Here is a 26,882-nt window from a genome sequence, read left to right on the forward strand (position 1 = left end):
TCCAGTGCCTACAAGGCTTCTTTCACACTTGCGTCGGTACGGGTCCATTGCTAAGCGTCGGCGCAACATACCGACGCACGTTGTGAAAATTTGGCACGACGTGGGCAGCGGATGCAGTTTTTCAATGCATCTGCTGCCCATTCTAAAGTCTGGGGAGGAGGGGGCGGAGTCCCGGCCGCGCATGCACGGTAGGAAATAGCGGACGCGACGTACGAAAAAACATTCTCTTGAACGTTTTTTCGTGCCGACGGTCCGCCAAAACACGACGCATCCAGTGCACGATGGACGCGTCGTATGGCCATACATCGCGATCCGTCGGCAATACAAGTCTATGGGCAAAAAACGCATCCTGCGGGCACATTTGCAGGATCCGTTTTTTCCCCAAAATGACGCATTGCGACGGACGTCACACGATGCAAGTGTGAAAGAACCCTAACTCTGCAATACATAAGAGGCAGGCAAAGGGTTGTCAGAAGTCTCCGAGGCCTATAGCTCTGCACAACGTACGAGGCAGGAAGTGTTGTCAGAAGTCTCTGGTGCCTGTAACTCTGCATGACATACAAGGCAGCAGAGGGTGGTCAGTAGTCTCCGATGCCTATAACTCTGCAATACATAAGAGGCAGGCAGAGGATTGTCAGTAGTCTCCGATGCCTATAGCTCTGCACAATGTACTAGGCAGGCAGAGGGTTCTCCGAAGTCTCCGGTGCCTAAAGCTCTGCAAGACAAATGATGCAGGCAGAAGATTGTCAGAAGACTATGCTGCCATCCATACTCAGCTGTTGTAGCCTTTTTACGTTTGCAGTCTACTCCCATGAGAGATTCTTGGTTCCCCAGGTACAGCAGACTCTAGAAAAACTGCAGGTTAGATTGTAACTCATAGCAGCATGAGTCTGGAGACAACTACTTTCACATAATGCTGCATAGTCATATGAGACCTGTGTGCCATGGTGCCATGCACGGTGGCTTGTCACATGCGCAGGCGATCGTGGGGCTATGACCTTGGTCTAGAGTCAAGTCAGTGTTCAGAGTCCTGCAAACCGAATGCTACCTGCCAACATTCGTGGCTCTTTACATCAGTCGGACTGGTTTCAGCATGACGCGGCGATATCACACCAAACCGACCAATCGAAAGAGTTGCCACGAATGTTGGCAGGTAGGAGGCGTCTGGTGACCACCAAATACGGACCGGGATAATGCAAATTTAATTATGCATCTCTATTAATTAGCCAAACCACAGCACATATTGTTGAGTAAACCCCCAAAATTACAAAGAAAAATTACATGGACTTGTATAAAAATGCTTTGAATGCTGTAATGAATTTGTTGCAAAAACAAAAATGTCTAAAAACCAAACTTTTACTCCAAAAAAACACCAAAAACTGGGAGGTACACAAATCATTAAACAATGTATTTAACTCAATTGTCTAGATTATCCAAAAATCTCACATGTAGATATTTTTTATGCATGAAAAATGCTTGATTTGGTCAGAAGGCAGGAGCAGAAATCACGCTGTATGTTTTTTTTTCAACCATTTTTTTTTCTTTTTGTGCCAACCCATTTTGGTGATATAAAATCTCGGAAAGAATTAACATGTTAGGTTGTTTAAAAAAAAACAAAAAAAAACTCATTCACACAAAACGCACCACCGGTGTGAGATTTTAGAAAATTTCACACATCTATGTTGTGGGGTCGCCATCGGCCAAACTTAACTCAACAACGTGGCAGGGACTACCCCTTCAATGCTCCTTAACTAGAACTTTCCATCCTACAAGACACACGAGAGGGACAGGGCCAAACTTCTAGGACACCCACAATGTCATACAAAGAAGGGAAAAAACCATATGAACAGTGAAAAAAAAACAAGTAGAAAATAGACTTTAAAGTACCGTAAGAATCAACGAAGCACTTGGCACAAAAGAGAAAACAGCCATACCCAGAAATCAGACAAAAAAATGTGAAAAAATGCAATAATTAATCGGGCCCTATAATTTTCGGCGACTGCCCTGTAGTTCCTATAGAGGGGACCCGGACTGTATAAAAATGACCAAGCAAAACATAGTACAAGAGGTTTTCAGAATAACTTAAATGCAGTCACTGGATTTAGAATTCGAAGTCCATTTGGGTCCTCGCTAGTAGCCATAAGTGAGCCACGCTGCCGGACTTGGAGTGGCTGTATTAAACAGTCGCCTTTTCATTTAGCTGGATACTGACTAATCCACTAAAGGGTGGATCACATTATAGATCCATGAGTGGTGTAAAGTCGTAATATGGAGGGAGTGTTCTCACCACTCATGTTTTTCCTAAAAAGTTTCACCAAGTCAAGGGTAAGGCCGATGGATGCTCCATCTCTAGAGATCTTATTAAAGGTAGACAAACTTGACGATTTTGTCCATCTAAATCGTAAGAAATACTTGGCTTGTGTGGTAGATGTTGCGGTGAAATAGAGAATGATGAATTACAGCATGTCCTATCATAGATTGTTAAGGGACAAACTGACATTGGCGGTGCCTTACAGCTACTTAAGGTGCATTTATACTCTGGCCAATAAACCTGTCAGATTCTAAAGGTTTATTGGTCAGACTCGAAAAATATGATCATGTTTCGCCGATATTCAACATCCGGAACACATGCTGGAATTGCCTAATAGGCTATCCCTGTAAGTGTTGCAACTATCGAACAGCCAAGAGATATGCGGGCGTGGGGACTTCTTCAAGCAAGCCGAAGGCTCTTTGTTAGCACCCGAGCACGCTCGAATAACACCGTATCCAGGCACGTTCACTCATCACTTGTAACGACCCAACATTCACGGTAAATGTGTAATCTGAATGGGATGAGCCACAGTAAAATGTGTACAAAACGCTTGTTTATCGTGCATGAAATTGTTTAGGCGAGCGGAAAAAATTCCTGTCCAGTCTTTGAAAACCGTGGAGCTTGTTCGCTCATTCAGTAATTAGACCGGCAAGAAGGTGGAATGGACTGGTCACTACTCAACCATTTACGTCACGATTCTCGTCCTGTATAAACACTTGTCTGACTTTGTTTGCTCGTCGCGAGTTTAAGATCACATCGCCCATCTGATTGTGTAAGTGACCCCTTACTCCCTACTAAGAGCGCATGAATGCTCACCAAATGCCACCTAAAGCGTACGACCACCTTAAATGCCCCCAAAAAGCATCAGAGAAAAGTTGTCTGTAATAGACTATTTGGACCATAACGAACAATTTTTCCTTGCACCCGAAAATCAACTGATGAAAATCCCTTTCGTTCAAAAGACCGATCGCAACAATGCAGTCTGAAATGGTATTGGTCATTGACAAACGACCAACTGTTGGTCGGCCCATATCTAACTCGTGTATGGAGGCCTTGATTGTGAATCGTGTAGGAGAATTCACTATTTTTCCAATTGGTTTTTAAGGTGGCAGCCGGAACATTTACCCCCGACACGAGAAAGACCACAAAATCTTCTGTAGGCACCTCATTTTTGGTGTGTTTTCTACTGATATACAGTGGGGCAAAAAAGTATTTAGTCAGTCAGCAATAGTGCAAGTTCCACCACTTAAAAAGATGAGAGGCGTCTTTAATTTACATCATAGGTAGACCTCAACTATGGGAGACAAACTGAGAAAAAAAAATCCAGAAAATCACATTGTCTGTTTTTTTATCATTTTTTTTGCATATTATGGTGGAAAATAAGTATTTGGTCAGAAACAAACAATCTAGATTTCTGGCTCTCACAGACCTGTAACTTCTTCTTTAAGAGTCTCCTCTTTCCTCCACTCATTACCTGTAGTAATGGCACCTGTTTAAACTTGTTATCAGTATAAATAGACACCTGTGCACACCCTCAAACAGTCTGACTCCAAACTCCACTATGGTGAAGACCAAAGAGCTGTCAAAGGACACCAGAAACAAAATTGTAGCCCTGCACCAGGCTGGGAAGACTGAATTTGCAATAGCCAACCAGCTTGGAGTGAAGAAATCAACAGTGGGAGCAATAATTAGAAAATGGAAGACATACAAGACCACTGATAATCTCCCTCGATCTGGGGCTCCACGCAAAATCCCACCCCGTGGGGTCAGAATGATCACAAGAACGGTGAGCAAAAATCCCAGAACCACGCGGGGGGACCTAGTGAATGAACTGCAGAGAGCTGGGACCAATGTAACAAGGCCTACCATAAGTAACACACTACGCCACCATGGACTCAGATCCTGCAGTGCCAGACGTGTCCCACTGCTTAAGCCAGTACATGTCCGGGCCCGTCTGAAGTTTGCTAGAGAGCATTTGGATGATCCAGAGGAGTTTTGGGAGAATGTCCTATGGTCTGATGAAACCAAACTGGAACTGTTTGGTAGAAACACAACTTGTCGTGTTTGGAGGAAAAAGAATACTGAGTTGCATCCATCAAACACCATACCTACTGTAAAGCATGGTGGTGGAAACATCATGCTTTGGGGCTGTTTCTCTGCAAAGGGGCCAGGACGACTGATCCGAGTACATGAAAGAATGAATGGGGCCATGTATCGTGAGATTTTGAGTGCAAACCTCCTTCCATCAGCAAGGGCATTGAACATGAAACGTGGCTGGGTCTTTCAACATGACAATGATCCAAAGCACACCGCCAGGGCAACGAAGGAGTGGCTTCGTAAGAAGCATTTCAAGGTCCTGGAGTAGCCTAGCCAGTCTCCAGATCTCAACCCTATAGAAAACCTTTGGAGGGAGTTGAAAGTCCGTGTTGCCAAGCGAAAAGCCAAAAACATCACTGCTCTAGAGGAGATCTGCATGGAGGAATGGGCCAACATACCAACAACAGTGTGTGGCAACCTTGTGAAGACTTACAGAAAACGTTTGACCTCTGTCATTGCCAACAAAGGATATATTACAAAGTATTGAGATGAAATTTTGTTTCTGACCAAATACTTATTTTCCACCATAATATGCAAATAAAATGTTAAAAAAACAGACAATGTGATTTTCTGGATTTTTTTTTCTCAGTTTGTCTCCCATAGTTGAGGTCTACCTATGATGTAAATTACAGATGCCTCTCATCTTTTTAAGTGGTGGAACTTGCACTATTGCTGACTGACTAAATACTTTTTTGCCCCACTGTATGCCATGCTTATTCCCAGATGAGTACAAAAGAAAAAAAATCAAGTTGGCTACTATCGTGTTCTAACTGGCTATTCAAGTCTGCAATATTTCACCCATGCCTGGACTTACCGGAGGGAAAGGGAAGTCCACGTTAGTACACCACAGCCCTTATAGGAGTATAAATTAGTAACCGGAAGGACTCATTTAGAAGGTCAATAATTGGCAATGAACGTTCCTAAGAAAGCTTGTTTTCCATCTATCTTCCTGACCAGACTGGCTATTAATCAGTTGACTGATGAGCTAGACGCTCATTTATCAGTTGAATTGATTCATAAACTGGCTTAATAATTGATCTGCTCAGCACTGTGCTGATGATAAAATGATGTTCTATGAGCATAGAATGATCATTTTATTGAAGGACAGTTGGTCTAGCATTGCTTCACGGAAGAACTTCACAATATGGTGACGCCCAACAGTGGAACATATCACTGTGCCATGTGGACTCAACACTTGTTGCAGCTCACATTATCAGTGTAGCACAACCAGCCTGTATAAACGATTCTTGACTTTAAGATCTGTTTGTGGTCATTCATAGGTTCCTTCTAGTGGGTAATAAAACATCAGACTGATGGCCTGACCCTACCACCGATCAGCTCTTACCAGATTCCACAGCCTCAGAAAGTGCAGAGAGTATAGATGCGGAAAAGCACAGCAACGTACATTGCTGCAGAAGGCGTTAACTAAGGATCTGTCACTGAGATCCTTCTGACAGGCCAGTAACTTTAAGGTTCACATTGCGTAAGGGCAATCAGTTAAGCGCATAGCGCTAGCGGATTGCGCTAACGCAATGTATCTATAGGGATCGCGTTTGCCGATCCCGCTAGCGCAGATCCCCGATCTACTCTAGCGAGGAACGGACCTCGGACGCTGCAAGCAGCGTCCGAGGTCCGTCCGAAAATAACAGCACATCGCTAGCGCGTGCCGAAAATGGCATGCGCTAGAGTTCAGATTCACATTGCCATCAATGGGTGCGCTAACGGACCCGTTGCATGGCGCTAATTGCGACAATTTCGCCATGCAACGCAGTCCGTTAGTGTTAACCCATTAACGCAATGTGAACCTCTGTGTTCCTCCTAGCTCGTTTAGGAGCATAGACCACATCATAGTTGAATGTGAAGGCAAGAAACCCAACTGCAAAAATTGTGTTTCTCGTGCCTCTTAGATTTCAATTGCTCAATCCTTTTGTTCTTGGCAAGATAAACCACTGTCAGGTCTTTTGGCATTTTACTCCCCTCTGACTACTTGAAGCACAGTATGTATGTGTGGGCATTTCAAAGAGACAGTAGTCTACCTATGGAAAGTTGGGCAAGCCTAAAGGTCCCCTTATGAGGGCAAATGTTCTGCTTGACCTGAGAAACTATCAGTGATATTGCATGTCGGACAAAGCTCATTTGGCTGCATTTACATGGAGCAATCATCAGCACCATGCACCACAGAAAACAATTTTAGTATTTTGACAAAAAAACAAAATCAAACCACAAATGTTTCCTCACTTAGTTGACGTTCATGTTTTCAAGGGCCAATGCTTTGCCGATCATTGAGCAAAGAAAGAAGACCTCATCAAGAAAGAATTCACCCCTAGCTATAGGATTTCATCCTTCAAAAATGATGTATGATGAGTTGGTTTGGGTTCCGGTTCTCAATATCTGATGGGTAAGTGCACGTTGTGCCCTGTAACCACAGGTTGTAGGTTGTGACCACAGAAGAGGGACAGGGAAATATTCCCAAACTTTCCTCTTGTAAAGCTGTTTTTCTACTAGCGCACAATGTCTATTTTTAAAAAGCCTTTGCCATATCAATACACCTTGTGTAATCCACTGTTAGATTTCTTATCAGCGGGATGCCTTCAGAAGGCAGTGTGATGTGATCTACTACTGACTAGACATGAGCGAATATCTTCGTCTCCCTCCTTGATCGGCAAACTATAGTGCTTACCGAAGAAGCTGAAGCGGGAACCCGGATCGCTCCAGATAAGAAGGTGTTGCAGCCGATTATCATGAGCGCTCCAGATATCCGGGTTCCCGCTGCAGCTTCTTTGGTAAGGCTAGGTTCACATTGCGTTAAAGCAGCTCGTTCAACACATGCGTTAAATGGGTTGCATTAACGCAAGTGCCGAAATGCCATCGCGCTAGCAGAGATAGAGCTAGCAGATGCTCTATCTGCGCTAGCGGTGACGGACCCGGAAACGCTGCAGCCCGCATTCTAGGGTCCCTCACTCAATGACGGCACATCGCTAGCACATGAAATAGGGCTTAATGGCAGTGTTAATGGACTGCGTTATGCCGCGGTGTAACGCAGTCCATCTAACGGACTGCTTAACGTAATATGAACCCAGCCTAAGTGCTATAGCTTGCCGATCAAGAAGGGAGATGAAGATATTCGCTCATCTCTACTCCTGACCAGTCACACTTCCTTCTTTAAAACACTGCTCTGAGCAGAATGTCAAAGGCAGGGGTACTGTATATGAAGGTCACTCAGCCTCACGGCGCTGTCTGGATGGACCACAGAGTATGGAGGGGCTTTCATCAAACACAATAAAGGCGTCCGAACCATGGATTTTGGTGGGACTAGACAACTAACGTATGAGTAAGAGAACTTCCCAACACAGGATGTTGGGGGAAACAGGAATCAGGCACTCATTTCTTTAGTTTTCAGGGGAGATAAGCTGCCATATTAGGAGAAATAGCTATCGGCTGAATGAGCTTTTGGCCAACATATATCTAAAGGCACCCATACATATTTGAGAAACGTTGGCCAAATCCCCATGAGATGCAAAAAGATTACAACAGACGTTTCGCAATAGTTAATGCTTCTTCTAGTCTCCGACACTTGAGGAAGTGTTATATAATGCGAAACAGCCATTGCCATCTTTCTGAACCTTCTCTTCTGGAACTCATTTTTATGTGTCTTGAAAAAGTAAATTGGCGAGTACCACTTTTTCTTTTGGATTAGCATGAACTTATCTGAAACTATATTTCTTGAAGTGTGAGCAACATGGACATCAGTGTTGGCCACCTGTTTATACAGTATTAGGAAGAAAAAAATGGCGTTGTAGCTGACTTTTTTTTTGCTTTCGGACTGCTTCAACATCCAACCATTTTGCTCCCATAGGAGATATGCTGGCAGTGACTTATTTTCCATTCTACTGGAAACACATGCATGCTCACCAGAGCGTGTATTGCTTGGATCATGAGGGATAGCTCCTGAATATATATTGATTGACACCTTTACTGGGTTTAGAAGTGTACGGGTATGTTCACACTGGGCGTTTTTTTATGCTAATTTTCAGCTGCTTTTTACAGCACCAGCAAAGCCTATGAGATTTCAGAAATCTCACGCACACACATTGTTTTTTGTCATCAGGATTCTGTACTTTGTGTTTTTTTGTCATAGAGCATGTCACTTCTTTCAGCGTTTTTGCAGCATTTTTCACCCATTGACTTGAACGGATGGTGAAAAAAAGCTGCAAATACGCAGGTTGACTTTTTTTGCAGCGTATTTGCTGCAGAAAAGTAAAAGACAGCCGGACATGACCTCGCACTCTGCTCTGTTGCCTCTAGATGACAGGCTGCATGATGCGTCCATACAGCCTGTCATCCAGCAGAGGGGACCCGAACCCCATTCACTTGAATGAGGGGCCCGACAATACAGTGTTTGACACGCTGTCATGCAGCAAACGCCGCTTATGATCGGTGATGAAATCATCCCCGCCGGTCAGAGAGCCACGGTTCCCACGCTGTCAAAAGACAACGGGAGCGCTCAGCTCTAATCTGAGGTATACAGTTTACCTCCGGTCACTGGTGTCAGCTGATGGGACTACAGCTCCCATCATCCGACACCTGCTGCCGCTAATAACAATGAAAGCAGGAGCGATTGAAGGGAGTATTCATCAGCCGCTCCTACGCTGTAAATAAATAATTTAAAAAAAACTGAGTGGGTTCCCCCCATATTTTTGATAACAAGCCAGGCAAAATTCACAGCTGTCAGCTTCAGCAAGGCTGGTTATCTAGAGGGGTCCCCACGCCCTCCATTTTTGACAAACAGCCATGCTAAAGCAGACAGCTGGGGGCTGGTATTCTCAGGCTGGTAAGGTGCCATGGATATTGGCCCCCCAGCCTAAAAATAGCAGCCCGCAGCTGCCCAGAAAAGGCGCATCTATTAGATGCGCCAATTCTGGTGCTTTGCCTGGCTTTTCCCACTTGTCCTGTAGCAAGTGGGGTGATAGTTGGGGGGTTGATGTCACCGGATAATACAAAGGTTACATCAACCCCCGGGGTTAATAATGGAGAGGCGTAAATGAGATACCCCAATTACTAACCTCATAGTGACATTGTCAGAAAACACAGACACCCAGAAAAAATTCCTTTAATTGAAAAAATGACTGCTTAAATAATCTCAATTAAACCATACTTACGACCATGGCTAATTCCACCAAAGCCTTCGTTCTCCTGTAATAAACCAAAAATAAAAACAATATCCCTCACCTCTCCATCATTCTGTCCCATGCCGTGATCCACGTCTGGGGGATAATTAGCTTTCAACCTGGGTGGTGCCAAGATGCGACCATCCAGGCTGAGAACCACTGGTGAATGAGATGCTGTGAGCACATTCTCAGTGACTTCACTGAGGCTCCATTCCCAGCTGGGATGAACTGCGGTGACCTTGGTGAGTTCCCTGCTAGCACCGTGAGAAAGTTGCACGGTGCAGAAGCGAGTTCACGACAGTGACATTCTCCCAGTGAACTCACCTCTGCACTGTGCGACTTTCTGACGGCGCTAGCGGGGATCTCACTGACATCACCGCAGTTCATCCTGGCTGGGAACAGAGCCTCAGTTATGTCAGCTCGCAGCATCTCATTCACCAGTGTTTCTTAGCCGGATGGTCGCATCTTGGCACCGTCCAGGTTGAAAACTATTTCTGGCTCAGACATGGATTACGGTGTGAGACAGAAAGACGGAGAGGTGAGGGATACTGTTTTTTATTTTTGGTTTATTACTGGAGAACGAGGGCTTCAGTGGAATTAGGCGAGGTTGTAAGTATGGTTTGAGATTATTAAAGGAGTCTGTGTCCTTTTTCAATTAAAGGACTTTTTACTGGGTCTGTGTTTTATTACAATGTGACTATGGGATTAGTAATGGGGGCGTCTTATTGATGCCTCTCCATTACTAACCTCGGGGCTTGATGTCACCTGACAATACAAAGGTGACATCAACATCCCCAACTATCACCCACTTGCCCTGTAGCGGTGGCAAGTGGGGTGATAGTTGGGGAGGCCAAGTGCCAGAATTGGCACATCTTAGAGTTGCACCTTTTATGGGGCAGCTGAGAGCCCGATGTTTTTAACCTGGGTGGGCAGTATCCATGGCCCCTTCCAAGGCTATTAATATCAGCACACAGCTGTCTGCTTAGCCTTTGCTGGTTATTAATTACAGGAAGACCATACTTTTTTTTAGGGTCCCTCATTTTAATAGCCAGTAAAGGCTAATTATACAGCTGTGAGCTGATATTAATAGCCTGGGAAGCTCCATGGGTATAACTCCCTTCCCAGGCTATAAACATCAGCTCCCAGCTGTATCCTTCCCCTCTGCTGGTTACAAAAACTGTGCAGGAGCCCACAGAATTTGTTTTCCTAAAAATAATATTTTATTAATTAAATACGTGTACAGTAATTTTCACACACACTGTACTAATTGTATTTGTCACAGACATCTGTACATCTACCTATTCTATTTGTATTTACTGTATGTAATCCATCTCTTCTATCCTGTCGGCTCCTGCAGTCATTTTACACTACACGGCAGATGAATTGTCGGCTTTTCTTCTATGTGATATATATATATATATATATGTATGTGTGTGTGTGTGTGTCACTGACCTCTACATAGCTATCTATTCTATGTGTATATATCTATTCTAACCTGTCAGTGTGATTTTACTGTAGCGGCACGTGAATTACTGGCTCTTCAAAGGATCTAGAGGTATGGTTCTACCGGAAGTAGTTTATTTTTCCTCTAGGGGCACTCAACTTTATTGGCATGCACAAAGACACAAGTTAGCCCCCAAAACGCACCAAAACACTCCTTTTTGCAGCAGCTTCTTTCCTGCCAAGAAATCAGGTTTTGCTGTCAGAAAAATAACCCAGTGTGGACATACACCACTAGGGCAAGGTGTATTGAGCTGATCTCAAACTAGTGCATATTTGCTGGAGTAAAGGTGCCTTCACACATAACGATATTGTTAACGATATTGTTGCTTTTTGTGACGTAGCAACGATATCGTTAATAAAATCGTTATGTGTGACAGCGACCAACGATCAGGCCCCTGCTGGGAGATCGTTGGTTGCTGAATAAAGTCCAGAACTTTATTTCGCCGCTGGATCTCCCGTGGACATCGCTGGATCGGCGTGTGTGACACCGATCCAGCGATGTCTTCACTGGTAACCAGGGTAAACATCGGGTAACTAAGCGCAGGGCCGCGCTTAGTAACCCGATGTTTACCCTGGTTACCATCCTAAAAGTAAAAAAAAAAAAAAACACTACATACTTACCTACAGCCGTCTGTCCTCCAGCGCTGTGCTCTGCACTCCTCCTGTACTGGCTGTGAGCGTCGGTCAGCCGGAAAGCAGAGCGGTGACGTCACCGCTCTGCTTTCCGTCCGCTGTGCTCACACAATCAGTACAGGAGGAGTGCAGAGCACAGCGCTGGAGGACAGACGGCTGTAGGTAAGTATGTACTGTTTGTTTTTTTTTACTTTTAGGATGGTAACCAGGGTAAACATCGGGTTACTAAGCGCGGCCCTGCGCTTAGTTACCCGATGTTTACCCTGGTTACCGGCATCGTTGGTCGCTGGAGAGCGGTCTGACAGCTCTCCAGCGACCAAACAGTGACGCTGCAGCGATCCGGATCGTTGTCGGTATCGCTGCAGCGTCGCTTAATGTGAAGGGGCCTTAAGGGTTATTAGTGAACTCTTGCAAGGCAGTGTGCATGCAATGTGCTGGCACAAGGAATGGGGCACTGCACAAGTAGGTATTCTCTGGCCAGTTACTGTCCATGGGAACCATCTTTTGCAGGAGTTCTCCACTAGATATTGATGAGCTATGCTTAGGATAGGTCATCAATATCAGCTCAGTATACATCGTACACATAAAGCAGCCAATCAGTAGTGTGTGCGGGGTTATACAGAGCTCAGCATTCAAGCTCTGCTAGATCTGCAGCAGAGAAAAATGATTCTATCACAGCTGCTGCACTCAGTAAACTAAAGTGACACATCGCTGGAATCAGGGTCTGTGCCCTTACAATATGCTGCTGTCAGATTACATAGCAAAATTCTGCTGACATATTCCCTTTAAAAGAGTTATCTGGTGCTATGAGCGGTGCCTATGATGACGTTATGATGCGGTTCATCCATTTTCAGTTCTGAAACAGGACTTGTCAGGCTATGTGCATAAGCAATCTTCTGGCAGAGTTTTCAGAAACTCCAAGTTTTTCAAGATTTGGAGAAATTCCGCTCAGTTTCTGCTCCAAAAACCTCCCATAAAACTGTGTGCACATACCATCACATGGAAGGCAAAACTAAAATCCTGGCCTACTGATGTGATTCCGAGCTTTGTTCAGTGACCAAGAATGCCCTTGAGGGAGAACATCACGTGTGCTCAAGATATTTGTTTTTGTTGGGGATAACGTGGACTTTTTTTTCTTGGAGGTGGGATTCCACATCTCATATGATGTGATACGTAGACCCCCACCACTTATGCTTCCAACAGGTCTTGTTACACAACATGACTGGCTCATGAGTCTTGGATCACAAAAGAAAAGATAAAAGGCAAAAATATCAAGATATCTAAAAAAAACACCAAATCTCTATCTTTTTATTAGAAGTCAGGCAAAGACCACTTCCAGTTGGAGTTAAGGTGTCTTCTGTGGGGTACAGGGTTATATGTAACACGTCCTATGATTGACATCAACGTAAAGCAAGCACCACAAACAGCAGAAAATAAAACGATGTCATAGCCCACAGTCAAAGAGGAGAGATGGTTTTATTACACCATATATAGATGTGACGGAGGGGGCTCCCCAGACCCAAATTACACAAAACCACTAAAAATTGGATCCGAAGGGCTCCCAAATCACATCATATATGAAAAGAGTAAGCCTATACCATCATTTAACATTAGCGGACTTTGAGGTTGGAGAAAACGTGGGCTGAAGACTCTCCAAGGTCAATGGACGAGATCTCCAAGGAGCTAGGTGTTTAGGCTGGAGCTAGATGACCACTTTTTGATGTCACGTACCAAAGGCCATTCCCATGACTTCAACTTGGACAGAATGTTACGTCTGGCACAACTTGACTCTACAAGTAACCCAAAATGCCAGGACAAGTCTCTGACTCCAGCCGTAAAAACCCAGTACTGACCTCTGATCTCATTTTGGGTACGTGGTGCTGTGAGGGCATCTCCCACCATCTTATAAACAGCTTTACCTTTAGACAAAGGAGACCAGGAAACATCTCGTTTACTTCTATGTCCAGTGATGGCATCTCTATATTATAAACCTACTTACGTGTAGTAGATCTCCCAGAGGAATACTGCACACCAGAGGGGTTTGGAACGGGTAGTGTACAGACACGAGGACCTGGAGGACATGCTACACCCATTGTGTACCTGCCTGATAAATCACCCACCTAGAACATTTATTAATCGGTATATGGGAATTCCCATGATGTTGCTGAACGTGAACGTAGATGAGGAGACCCAGCCCTGATACAACCTACATTACTAGGGAACCCTCGCACTTTCACTCCTACTTTGGCACAGTCGACCATTTCGGTTCCAATCTCCTATGATTCCAAGGTCTAGGATTTCACGTTTCCACTTCAGACCAGCAAGAAACGTCATGGGAGAAGATCGCTGAAGTTGTTCTCCCCGGTCGTATCCTGGTGAATCGACACTGATAATAGGGAATTGCTAATTGCCTTGGCTAATGGGCCAACAGGGAAGCCAAAGGAGACCTGAAATCTCAGTGGTTGCCCTTATCGGAAATTCATAGGGGTTTACACGCGCTGTTATCCATTGCTCATTTGTCTACATTAGATGTATATTGCAAGAACCAGAACGTGGTCACTGACCATCTGCGTGTGGGGCTTCCGGACTCTCTGCTGTCAAATATTGGGGAAAAAAAGGATCAGGCAACTGGATTTTCAAAAGAAGTTGACACTGGACTTTTTTTTTTTTTTTTTTAACTTAACAGCTCAGCTCCTCTAATTGACCACACTCTTGACCACACACTCTTGACCACACACTCTTGACCACACACTCTTGACCACACACTCTTGACCACACACTCTTGACCACACACTCTTGACCACACACTCTTGACCACACACTCTTGACCACACACTCTTGACCACACACTCTTGACCACACACTCTTGACCACACACTCTTGACCGAGATCAAATACTTGTATTTTCCCCCCAAGTCTCAGGGGAATAAAAGCAAAAGCCTGTGATATGTCCAGACAGTTACCGTATATGGAAAATTTGCACCTTTATTACCAGAGACATACCGTAACTTTGGAACTGAGGAGCAAAGAAAAAAATGAAAATCTGTTCCAGAATCATTGGCATCAATTGGAGATGCTCAGCTTAAATTAAAAAAAAATCCAGTGAAAGGTCCACTTTAGTCCCCTATTGTTTTGGAGGAAATAAGCCACCTGCAAGTCTGGTAGTGGCTGACTCTCCTCGGCCCACTGAGTGCTTGGCGTTCATGTAGAGGAGATGGTTTTGGCCGATATCCATCTAATGTGCGTAGCCAGCCTTAGGGCTCATTCACATGTCCATTTTTCACAAATGAGCAGCAAGTTTTTAAATACTCAGAATTTTTTTTTTCTAATTTGCCTGCGGAATTAACTGTGGATTCTTCTCCCTTAAGATTTTTTTCGCTACTACAATATAGTCGTAATGCCTTTTTTTTTTATTTTTTTTTTTTAAGGGAATCTGTCAGCAGGATTTTACACCTCAAACTCTTTAAATGCACACATAGCTCTTTCACAGAGGAGTCCAGCAACACCTTTACATGGTCAGCCCGTTCCTCCGTTACTGAGAAATCAGCATTAGAAGAGATATGCAAATGAGGCTAAAGAACTATGGTAGATCTGAAGCCTCTGTCACTTCAGCTCTATTCCCTGACCAGAGATGCCTCCTCCTGCTTGAAGTCACACAGCATAGAGGCTGTCAGTCAAGCAGGAGGCGGTGGAATAGAGCTGGAGTGACAAAGGCTTCGGATCCACCATAGTTCTTCAGCCTCATTTGCATATCACTTAAAACGCTGATTTCTCAGTAATGGAGGAATGGACTGGCCATGTAAAAATAGCGCTGGACTTGTCTTTGAAAAAGCCACATACGCATATATTTTGGTGGGTGAAATCCTGCCGACAGATTCCCTTTAATCCCTGTGATAGCCGGCAGCCATGTTGGCTCCTACAGAGGATGTCACTCATCTATCCAGACACGTTAATAATTTGCACAGCTCTTTATCGCCAAGTCCGAAAATAAGTGACGACCTCTAGTAGCTGAGATTGCCAGTCAAATATGAAAAAAAAAAACAGTAACAAAATAAGAAACAACTAAATAGAAATTGTGAAAATCTTTGGTAAGTAAACAAGTCAAGGGTTAATATTTCCTGGTGAAGAAATAGATCGAAATGCGCCTAATGTCTGCCCTAAGGGTTGTTGGAAAGCCCAAAGTGAACCGATACTTGGATTCTAATCACACCCTTGTGCACCTACTAGCTGCACTTTCCAACAACGCGCACAATGTGATGTACTGCCCTATAGGAGCGAAATGCTGCAATAAACCAGATATAATGGCAGCCTGTACCCCCCACTGACGGACCCTGAGAAGTCTAACTCGCTGCGATCACCCAACACATGTCTTATTACTGGGGCGATACATTCCTTTAAAGTGGGTTAGAGCGTTGCCGTGCACGCAATCCCCACTAATATACAAAGACTAGCCCCCCTATCCTGTAACTAGCCCAGGTCTGGCTTTGCACCCACATCCTCAGTGTCTGGGGCTAATAATGCAGCACAGTATAAATCTACAGGAGTCACGGCATAACCTTGGGTCACAAAAAAGGAGACGTATCATAACTGGGGCAAAGGAAAGGCATCTGATGGCTGGCAATGGGCAACTAAGGCACGTTTCATTTGCACCAGTTCTGACAGCCCTCCAGTGAGTTTTCTGCATCTCTCCGTTTCGCTTCAATATTTCGCAAAAATCCGTGGCTGGTGTGAGTTCTATTACAGGGTTCATGACACCGGGAGCGGAGACAAACTACGGTACTAGACACAGGTATGGTGCATTGCAGGAAGGCCGCAGTCACTCCACCTTCCACGGATACCGTCTGGCCGCTAGGAGTCTCTCCACCCCGATTGTACAAAACACTTAAAGGGACATCTAATTTTGGCTTCTCAGGAGGAAATTGCTCCCCAGCTACCTGGGTAGTGGCAGTTCGCTCCTGAAGATTTCCAGTACAAACCAATGGCATAGAAAAGCGGATGACACTTGCTGCATCCAGAGATCAGATCTTGCAAGTTCATGCTCCTGGAATAGGAACCTGGCCATTGCGATAGGTGGTGGGTAACCTAGGCAATCAGCAGTAAACACAAATTAGAAAGCCCTCCGTTTTTGAGAACAGAATGGATTTTTAATGAGTGACTGTGGATTTACCATAGATCTCCCAGATATAAATAACCTTTTACATTACAGAGGTTGTCCACTACTTTACCACTGATAGCCAATCCTTAGGAAAGGTCATCAATGTCTGATCAGTCGGGGTCTGACACCCCCGCCGATCAGCTGGACTCCGTCAACAGCTGGAGATGCTCAACTGAGGCGCTGATCCGTCTTCTGATAGTGGCTGTGACCGGGGGAGACTGCACATCCGCCTATTGATCTGAATAGGAGGCGGATGTGCAGCCACGGCCACTATCTGAAGCAGCTCCATATTTGAGGGGTTCTGGCCGCCAGCACTGAGAACAGCTGATCGGGGGGGGGGGGGAGGGGGGGTGCCAGACCCCGACCGATCAGACATTGATGACCCTATCGTAAGGATAGATCATCAATGATAAAGTAATGGACCACCTCATTAAATAGTCTTACATTCCCTGCAGGGTTCTGCTCTATCCGCGACATCCAGACCTCCGATATTTGACCCCAACTGAACTGAGTGGAGTTTTCTAGTTTCGGACAACCCCTGTCCCCCAAAAAAAACAAACAAACAGGAAAACCACCTTTAAAGGAACTCTAGTCAGCCCAGAATGAAGGTTCAATCTAAGTCCAGGGGCTCGGTGCTACTTCCCATTTGCTTGTTTTACCTTTTATCACTATCCTCTACTTTGATTGACAGCTCTGGCTTCATAGAGGCAAGAGATAGAAAATAAGCAGGTGGGAATTGTAGCTATAGGACAGGCCACGTAATGATGCCACGAGCACCTGCATTAATCAGTCTTCTATGCTGACAGAGGCCCTTTAAATGCTACGTTCCCACGATGAGGTTTTGACGCTGTGTATGGTCAAAGAAAAAAAAAAAAACGCAAGTAACCTATTTTTCTTAATGGGGACAGAAAACCTGCATCATCAAACGCTAATCGTGGGAACGGAGCTTAAGGCTATGTGCACACGTAAGAAAAGAGGTGCAGAATTTTCTGCATAAAATCCGCATCTCCTGGCAGAATCCGCAGCCGCGGATTTTGTGCGGTTTTTAACGCATAATTGAAGCGGATTTTGTGCGGTTTTTGCCTCTGCGGATTTTTAACATGGAAGGGTGCAGAAACGCTGCAGATCCGCACAAAAGTGACATGCACTCCTTTGAAATCCGCAGCAATTCCGCACTGATTTTTCTGCACAGCTTTTTTTTTTCCCCATAGAATAACATTATACTGTACATCACAGTGCGGATCTGCAGCGTTTCTGCGCGGAAAAATCCGCATTGTGTGCACATAGCCTAACAAAGCCTGAGTGCATCCCATGCACGTAAACGGGTTTCTGCAAAGCTGCAGCCTCAGATTTCCGTCAGATCGGATACTAACCTATACGGGGAACCTGCAGTATTGGGTGCAGATTTGGGTCGAGATCTGGGGCAGAAATAACCTGCCATCTACATTTCCATGGGTAATGCTAAAGACTTAGGAGAGGGGTTCAAAGTCACCCCAGAAGTTGAGCACAGCAAAAACAGAAAGAGGTTATCCAGGACCAAGGCATTTTTTTTTAATGGGTTATTCCCAAAAATAAAAAGATATCCCCCTATTCAGAGGATAAAAGACACCTTGCTGATCACTGGCGGTCTGAATGCGGAGACCCTCAATAATGCGGCAGTCAGCGCTCTACAGCCTGAGGGACACATACTCAGCCCCCACTCCGCACATTGTCTATGGTATGGGAGGTTGTGAATAAGCAGAGCCTTTACCTCGTGAACACCGAGGGTCCCAGCCGTCATAACCCCAGTGATCAGTACGTTTTCTGTAATACCCCAAGGATAGGGGAGAACTTGTTAATCCTTCCTAACATTAGGATTAGCCAGATTTAATACAAAAACAAAAAAAAAACAAAGCAAAAATCACGGATCTGCCTTTCCCCTTCTTAATGTGAACCCGCCGGCTATCACCCTGCAAAAGTGAAACATGCCTGTCCATCAAGTGATTTAATATATAAGCCAGCAAATAAAATAAATAAAAACCGCCTGGTGGAAAAATGGGACGGGCGGCCGATAACATGTACTGTGTACGGGAGGGGGCAGAACGACGATGATGTATCTAGTCCGTGATTACCGGCCCAAAACCGTCCAGTGTAAACGGGCCATTACACGTCGCTCCACCTCCTCTACTGCCGACATGTCTGATCATGTGGCACACAACGTAGGATTCCCTCTATACCCCAATACCTGTCACAAGGACCCTGGAGAAAACTTTGGTCTAAGGCTATGTGCCCACGTTGCGGATTAGCCTCAGGAATTTTTTGTGCGGATTCTGCATCTCTTGGCAGAAAACACAGGTGCGGATTTGTTGCGTTTTTTTGTGCGGATTTCTATAATGGAATGGGTACAAAAACGCTGCAGATAAGCAAAAAAGAAGCGACATGCTCCTTTTAATCCGCAGCGTTTCCGCACGGAATTTTCCGCACCATTAGCACAGTGGGTTTTTTTTTCTCATTGATTTACATTGTACTGTAAATCACTTGCGGATCTGCAGGAACCGCTGCGGATCCGCAACGTGTGCACGTAGCCTTAAAGTGACCAAAAATATAAAAATTAAATCTTGGTCCCAGACAGCCCCTGTAGAGGAGCGCTCCGACAGCCACATTGCCTCCGTTTTTGGCCATGAATTACCGTAAGGCTGCTTTTACACTTGCCGTGTTTTTGCGGCCCCAATAGATTTCAATGGGGCCGCCAAAAATCGTAGGAGCGCCGTACACCGTATTTACGGCCGTGAAAAAATATCGAGCTTCCTCGATATATTTCACGGCTTACGGACACGGCCCCCATTGTAAATCAATGGAGCCGCAAAAACAATGGAAGGTTGTTTTTGCGGTGCACCTCGACTCCCGGTTTTGCGGACCACCGTTTTTTTTTCTTCCCCCCCCCCCCCGATACTTTTGCTATAGTATTGGGAACCTGAAAAAATGGCGACCCGCAAGTTTTTTGAGGCTCGATATTGCGGCAGACCTTGAAAATTGTGGCGATACGACCCGCAAAAAAGTGTAAAACAAGCCTAATACTAATAATCAGAGGCATACTCGCTTCCCGGCGCCCCTATAAGTGGCATCTGCCCCTTCATAAGTCCGAGCACCGCTGCTGCCTGTAATCGTCTGCAGCGGTCAGGTGACTATTAGAGCGTTTCGCTACGGACGGATCCCGCTGCTGGATCCGTGGGGGCTCCGGAAGGCGAGAACACCTTGCTAACGTCATAAACACGACTGTACTGGCGGCCCGCCCCTTTAAGGCCCAGGTGACCCACAGCCAGGACTCGCCCATGCGTATCACCCGTTAGAGCCACCATAGTGACGTCACGTGACCGCGGAGCATACAAGGATATTACGGTTACCGGTGACCTCCTTACACACAGGCCTGACTTGGCGCGTTCTTTGGCTTCCTGGTCACATTCCCTTTAATCAGCTCCTGGCCCCCCCCAGCAGAGGTGAGCACTACAGGTCCCAGGATGCCTCAGCCCTGCCTGGCACCGAGGAGCCGCAGTCAGGGCAGAGGCCTGTGTGTCCCCACCCTCCTCCTCCGTGGTGTTCGGGGCCTGTCCCTGCGGGGTCACTCACACTCACCTGTGTGGCAGGGGATGGTGGTGTGGGCACTACTACTAATGTCCCCCCCCGCCATGGGCTCGCTACAGGGGCTGCTGCTCTGTGTTATACTCTCCACTAGCTGCGGGATGCTCGCACCCTCCGACGCCATGTTACAGGCACTCTGAGCTCTGCCACTTCCCCCACCCTCCTCCTCGGGACTGACCGCACCGGGGTGTGGACACCTACGTCACGCGTGACGCACACGGCGGTTCTCTGGGGACTTCCCAGCAACCCTTTCGTTTCGAGCCGTGACCGGAAGTGAGTGCACCACGTGACGCTGACGTCACTTCATGTCGGCGGCCATGTTGCTTACTGGCAAAGCACAGTCTAATAATTCACATTTCTCCTCAAAATCCCCCGGAGTGTCCTGTCAGGACCGTCTTTTCCTCTAGGGTCGATTTTTTTCCCCGTATTTTTTCAACATTTTGTGAACTTTTCTATCTCTATTGTTTTATGAAGGTTTTTCGTTGTTGTAGTTTTGAATGTCACAGTATAACTAGAATAATACAAAAAAAAAACCCACAATTCCGGTGTTGTTATGTTGTATTTGCTTTTACACCTCTTTTTGTGACCCAGAAGCCCGATTCCCCAGATTGGGGCGAGTACGACAATACCGGACGTGTGTGTGTGTATATATACTACATGGTGGCCCGATCCTAACGCATCGGGTATTCTAGAATATGCACGTCCACGTAGTATATTGCCCAGCCACGTAATATATTGCCCAGTCACGTAGTATATTGCCCAGCCACGTAGTATATTGCCCAGCCACGTAGTATATTGCCCAGCCACGTAGTATATTGCCCAGCCACGTAGTATATTGCCCAGTCACGTAGTATATTGCCCAGCCACGTAGTATATTGCCCAGCCACGTAGTATATTGCCCAGCCACGTAGTATATTGCCCAGTCACGTAGTATATTGCCCAGTCACGTAGTATATTGCCCAGCCACGTAGTATATTGCCCAGCCACGTAGTATATTGCCCAGCCACGTAGTATATTGCCCAGCCACGTAGTATATTGCCCAGCCACGTAGTATATTGCCCAGTCACGTAGTATATTGCCCAGTCACATAGTATATTGCCCAGCCACGTAGTATATTGCCCAGTCACGTAGTATATTGCCCAGCGATGTAGTATATTGGCCAGTCACGTAGTATATTGCCCAGCCACGTAGTATATTGCCCAGCGATGTAGTATATTGGCCAGTCACGTAGTATAGTGCCCAGCCACGTAGTATATTGCCCAGCCACGTAGTATATTGCCCAGTCACGTAGTATATTGCCCAGCCACGTAGTATATTGCCCAGCCACGTAGTATATTGCCCAGCCACGTAGTATATTGCCCAGCCACGTAGTATATTGGCCAGTCACGTAGTATATTGCCCAGCCACGTAGTATATTGCCCAGCCACGTAGTATATTGCCCAGCCACGTAGTATATTGGCCAGCCACGTAGTATATTGCCCAGTTACGTAGTATATTGCCCAGCCACGTAGTATATTGCCCAGCCACGTAGTATATTGCCCAGCCACGTAGTATATTGCCCAGCCACGTAGTATATTGCCCAGCCACGTAGTATATTGCCCAGCCACGTAGTATATTGCCCAGCCACGTAGTATATTGCCTAGCCACGTAGTATATTGCCCAGCCACGTAGTATATTGCCCAGCCACGTAGTATATTGGCCAGTCACGTAGTATATTGCCCAGCCACGTAGTATATTGCCCAGCCATGTAGTATATTGCCCAGCCACGTAGTATATTGCCCAGTCACGTAGTATATTGCTCAGCCACGTAGTATATTGCCCAGTCACGTAGTATATTGCCCAGCCACATAGTATATTGCCCAGTCACGTAGTATATTGCCCAGCCACGTAGTATATTGCCCAGCCACGTAGTATATTGCCCAGCGATGTAGTATATTGGCCAGTCACGTAGTATATTGCCCAGCCACGTAGTATATTGCCCAGCGATGTAGTATATTGGCCAGTCACGTAGTATATTGCCCAGCCACGTAGTATATTGCCCAGCCACGTAGTATATTGCCCAGTCACGTAGTATATTGCCCAGCCACGTAGTATATTGTCCATCCACGTAGTATATTGCCCAGCCACATAATATATTGCCCAGCGATGTAGTATATTGGCCAGTCACGTAGTATATTGCCCAGCCACGTAGTATATTGCCCAGCCACGTAGTATATTGCCCAGTCACGTAGTATATTGCCCAGTCAAGTAGTATATTGCCCAGCCACGTAGTATATTGTCCATCCACGTAGTATATTGCCCAGTCACGTAGTATATTGCCCAGCCACGTAGTATATTGTCCATCCACGTAGTATATTGCCCAGACACGTAGTATATTGTCCATCCACGTAGTATGTTGCCCAGCCACGTAGTATATTGCCCAGCGATGTAGTATATTGGCCAGTCACGTAGTATATTGCCCAGCCACGTAGTATATTGCCCAGTCACGTAGTATATTGCCCAGCCACATAGTATATTGTCCATCCACATAGTATATTGCCCAGACACGTAGTATATTGTCCATCCACGTAGTATATTGCCCAGCCATGTAGTATATTGCCCAGCCACGTAGTATATTGCCCAGCCACGTAGTATATTGCCCAGTCACGTAGTATATTGCCCAGTCACGTAGTATATTGCCCAGCCACGTAGTATATTGTCCATCCACGTAGTATATTGCCCAGACACGTAGTATATTGTCCATCCACGTAGTATATTGCCCAGTCACGTAGTATATTGTCCATCCACGTAGTATATTGTCCATCCACGTAGTATATTGCCCAGCCACGTAGTATATTGTCCATCCACGTAGTATATTGCCCAGTCACGTAGTATATTGCCCAGCCACGTAGTATATTGTCCATCCACGTAGTATATTGCCCAGCCACGTAGTATATTGCCCAGCCACCTAGTATATTGCCCAGCCACGTAGTATATTGCCCAGTCACGTAGTATATTGCCCAGCCACGTAGTATATTGCCCAGCCACGTAGTATATTGCCCAGTCACGTAGTATATTGCCCAGCCACGTAGTATATTGCCCAGCCACGTAGTATATTGCCCAGTCACGTAGTATATTGCCCAGCCACGTAGTATATTGCCCAGTCACGTAGTATATTGTCCATCCACGTAGTATATTGCCCAGACACGTAGTATATTGCCCAGTGACGTAGTATATTGCCCAGTGACGTAGTATACAGCACAGAACCACGTAGTATATTGCCCAGTGACGTAGTATACAGCACAGAGCCACGTAGTATATTGGCCAGTCACGTAGTATATTTCCCAGCTACGTAGTATATTGCCCAGCCAGGTTTGTCACAGGTTAAAAAATAAAAAAATAAACATATACTCACCTTTCGGAGGGAGCCCTTGTAGTCCACGGCAGCTTCCGGTCCCAGGGTTGGTATCAGCGCAGGACCTGTGATGACGTCGCGATCACATAACCGTGACGTCATGGCAGGTCCTTCTGCCACCGGAACCTGCAACGGAAGATGGCGGGCGGCGTGAGCGGCTACGGAGGGTGAGTATAGCAGGTTTTTTTTTAAATTATTATTATTTTTAACATTACATTTTTTAATATTGATGCCGCATAGGCAGGGTCAATAGTAAAAAGTTGGGGACACACAGGGTTAATAGCGGCGGTAACGGAGTGCGTTACCCGCGGTCCGTTACCGCCGGCATTAACACTGTGTTAGCGGTGACCGGAGGGGAGTATGCGGGCGACAGGCACTGACTGCGGGGAGTAAGGAGCGGCCATTTTCTTCCGGACTGTGCCCGTCGCTGATTGGTCGCGGCAGCCATGACAGGCAGCTGCCGAGACCAATCAGTGAATGAATAACCGTGACAGAAGGACAGACAGACAGAAGTGACCCTTAGGCAATTATATATATATATATATATATATATTTTTTTTTTTTTTTCTTTTTTAAAGTATTTTAGTTTAAAAAAAAAGTCTTTTGTCTCCATTTTCCCATGATCTCTTTTTTTTTTTTTACACATGGAGCTGTTTTTACTGATCGTGATCTGAGGAATAAACGTCATTCTGATCTTTTTATTGCACATTTTGGGGGGAGGCGCGCAGACTGGAAAATGGCGATTCCAGCTCTGACTTTTTAGCTTTTTTTGCATTTACTGCATAAATATTCCTATATTTTATTAGTTTGTGCAATTTTGCCAATTTATATATATTTTTATACTTTGCTGTTTACGTTTTGAGGTTGATTTAAACTTTTACATTTTTGACTTTTTTTGTGTGTTTTTTTACACTTTTAGTACATTTTTATTACCTGCCCTTTGGGGACTAGAAGCTGCAGTGGCTTGCTTGCATATACCAGACCTGTGTACATTTACAATCTGGCCCTTTGTCTGTCCCTCGCCTCTCCGCGCACAGGGACAACCTAATGGATGGCATCAAATGCTGAAGCCTTGCAGGGCGCACTGTGCTACTGAGCCGTGTAGTCACGTAGAGAAACCAAAAAACACCAAGCGCACAACTAATAAATTGTATAAAATAGGTGTCAGCCGGGGTGCAAAAAGTGGCCAATGTACAACCAGAAAAAAGGAGCCACTATATATATGCACACCACGGACATATGAAACAACAATAACTCATATAAAGTAACAAGAATTTTATTGGTAAACCACACAAAAAAATTAAAACATAATTAAAAACAACGCATATAAACAACTTGGTCCATCCGTTATTATAAACATAAAGTGTTATAATACACAATCATGATGATTGTGTATGATTGTGTATTATAACACTATATGTTTATAATAACGGATGGACCAAGTTGTTTATATGCGTTGTTTTTAATTATGTTTTAATTTTTTTGTGTGGTTTGCCAATAAAATTCTTGTTACTTTATATGAGTTATTGTTGTTTCATATGTCCGTGGTGTGCATATATATAGTGGCTCCTTTTTTCTCTTTTTTCGTGTAGTCACGTCGTAGAGACAGCATTGGACATGGCCGCATGCCTGGCTCCAGCTGCTCCTTTCTCCACCAGTCTGCCAGTGTCTCAACAATATGTGCATCTGATAGCTGCTCCATGTTGTGTCCCCCGAGCAGTGCACCAGGAGACTACATGCCGGCGCTGCCTAGTCCCTGCAACCTGTGAATAAAGCCCAGTCCTTGGTAAACAACCATGTGAACATGTCAATTCCTTATTGAATGGCCCAAATATCTTCTCAAAGTGTGCATTGTTCTGTCCAAGAAATGTACTTTGGACAGGAGAAAACACATTTGGGACTTACAGTATGTAAAGATGGTGGGCTGTGCTCCAGTGTTCCTTCCCCTGAAGGTACCAATGTGTGTTGTAGTGTGAGTGTCTTGCATCTTTTGCATATATTGTGTAATGTGATACGGTTATGTATAGTGTAAAGCATAGTGTTATAGGACAGGTCATAAAGGGGTGTAGATACTTGACTGTACCATAGGTCAGGGGTGTCAAACTGCATTCCTCAAGGGCTGCAAACAGGTCATGTTTTCAGAATTTCCTTGCATTGCACAGGTGACAATTTAATCACCTGCAGAGAATGATTCCAGCATCTTGTGCAATGCTAAGGAAATCCTGAAAACACGCATGGTTTGAGGCCCTTGAGGAATGCAGTTTGACACCCCTGCCATAGGTAGTGATGATAGGGTTAAGGTACCGTCACATTAAGCGACGCTGCAGCGATCCAGACAACGATCCCGATCGCTGCAGCGTCGCTGTTTGGTCGCTGGAGAGCTGTCACACAGACAGCTCTCCAGCGACCAACGATGCTGATCCCCTGGTAACCAGGGTAAACATCGGGTTACTAAGTGCAGGGCTGCGCTTAGTAACCCGATGTTTACCCTGGTTACCAGCGTAAACGTAAAAAAACCAAACACTACATACTTACCTTTCGCTGTCTGTCCCCGGCGCTGTGCTTCTCTGCACTGACTGTGAGCACCAGCCAGAAAGCAGAGCGGTGACGTCACCGCTGTGCTCTGCTTTCCGGCTGGCCGGCGCTCACAGTGCAGAGAAGCACAGCGCCGGAGGACAGACAGCGGAAGGTAAGTATGTAGTGTTTGGTTTTTTTTATGTTTACGCTGGTAACCAGGGTAAACATCGGGTTACTAAGCGCGGCCCTGCGCTTAGTAACCCGATGTTTACCCTGGTTACCAGTGAAGACATCGCTGAATCGGAGTCACACACGCTGATTCAGCGATGTCTGCAGGAGTCCAGCGACGATATAAAGTGCTGGACTTTCTGCAGCGACCAACGACATCACAGCAGGATCCTGATCGCTGCTGTGTGTCACACTGAACGATATCGCTAGCCAGGACGCTGCAACGTCACAGATCGCTAGCGATATCGTTCAGTGTGA

General features: G+C 45.5%; 1 protein-coding gene across 1 annotated transcript in view; it reads right to left on the reverse strand.

Moving 5' to 3' along the window:
* KRCC1 (lysine rich coiled-coil 1) overlaps positions 1 to 20,680 on the reverse strand; it is a 32,812-nt gene extending 12,132 nt beyond the window's left edge. The window contains exon 1 of the mRNA XM_069744939.1: positions 20,480 to 20,680. Coding sequence (XP_069601040.1) covers positions 20,480 to 20,609 — 130 coding nt within the window. The 5' untranslated portion in view covers positions 20,610 to 20,680. The remainder of the gene's footprint in view (positions 1 to 20,479) is intronic.
* Between the last annotated feature and the right edge of the window lie 6,202 nt (positions 20,681 to 26,882).

This window comes from Ranitomeya imitator, chromosome 1 (assembly GCF_032444005.1).
Source record: "Ranitomeya imitator isolate aRanImi1 chromosome 1, aRanImi1.pri, whole genome shotgun sequence".
NCBI lineage: Eukaryota > Metazoa > Chordata > Amphibia > Anura > Dendrobatidae > Ranitomeya > Ranitomeya imitator.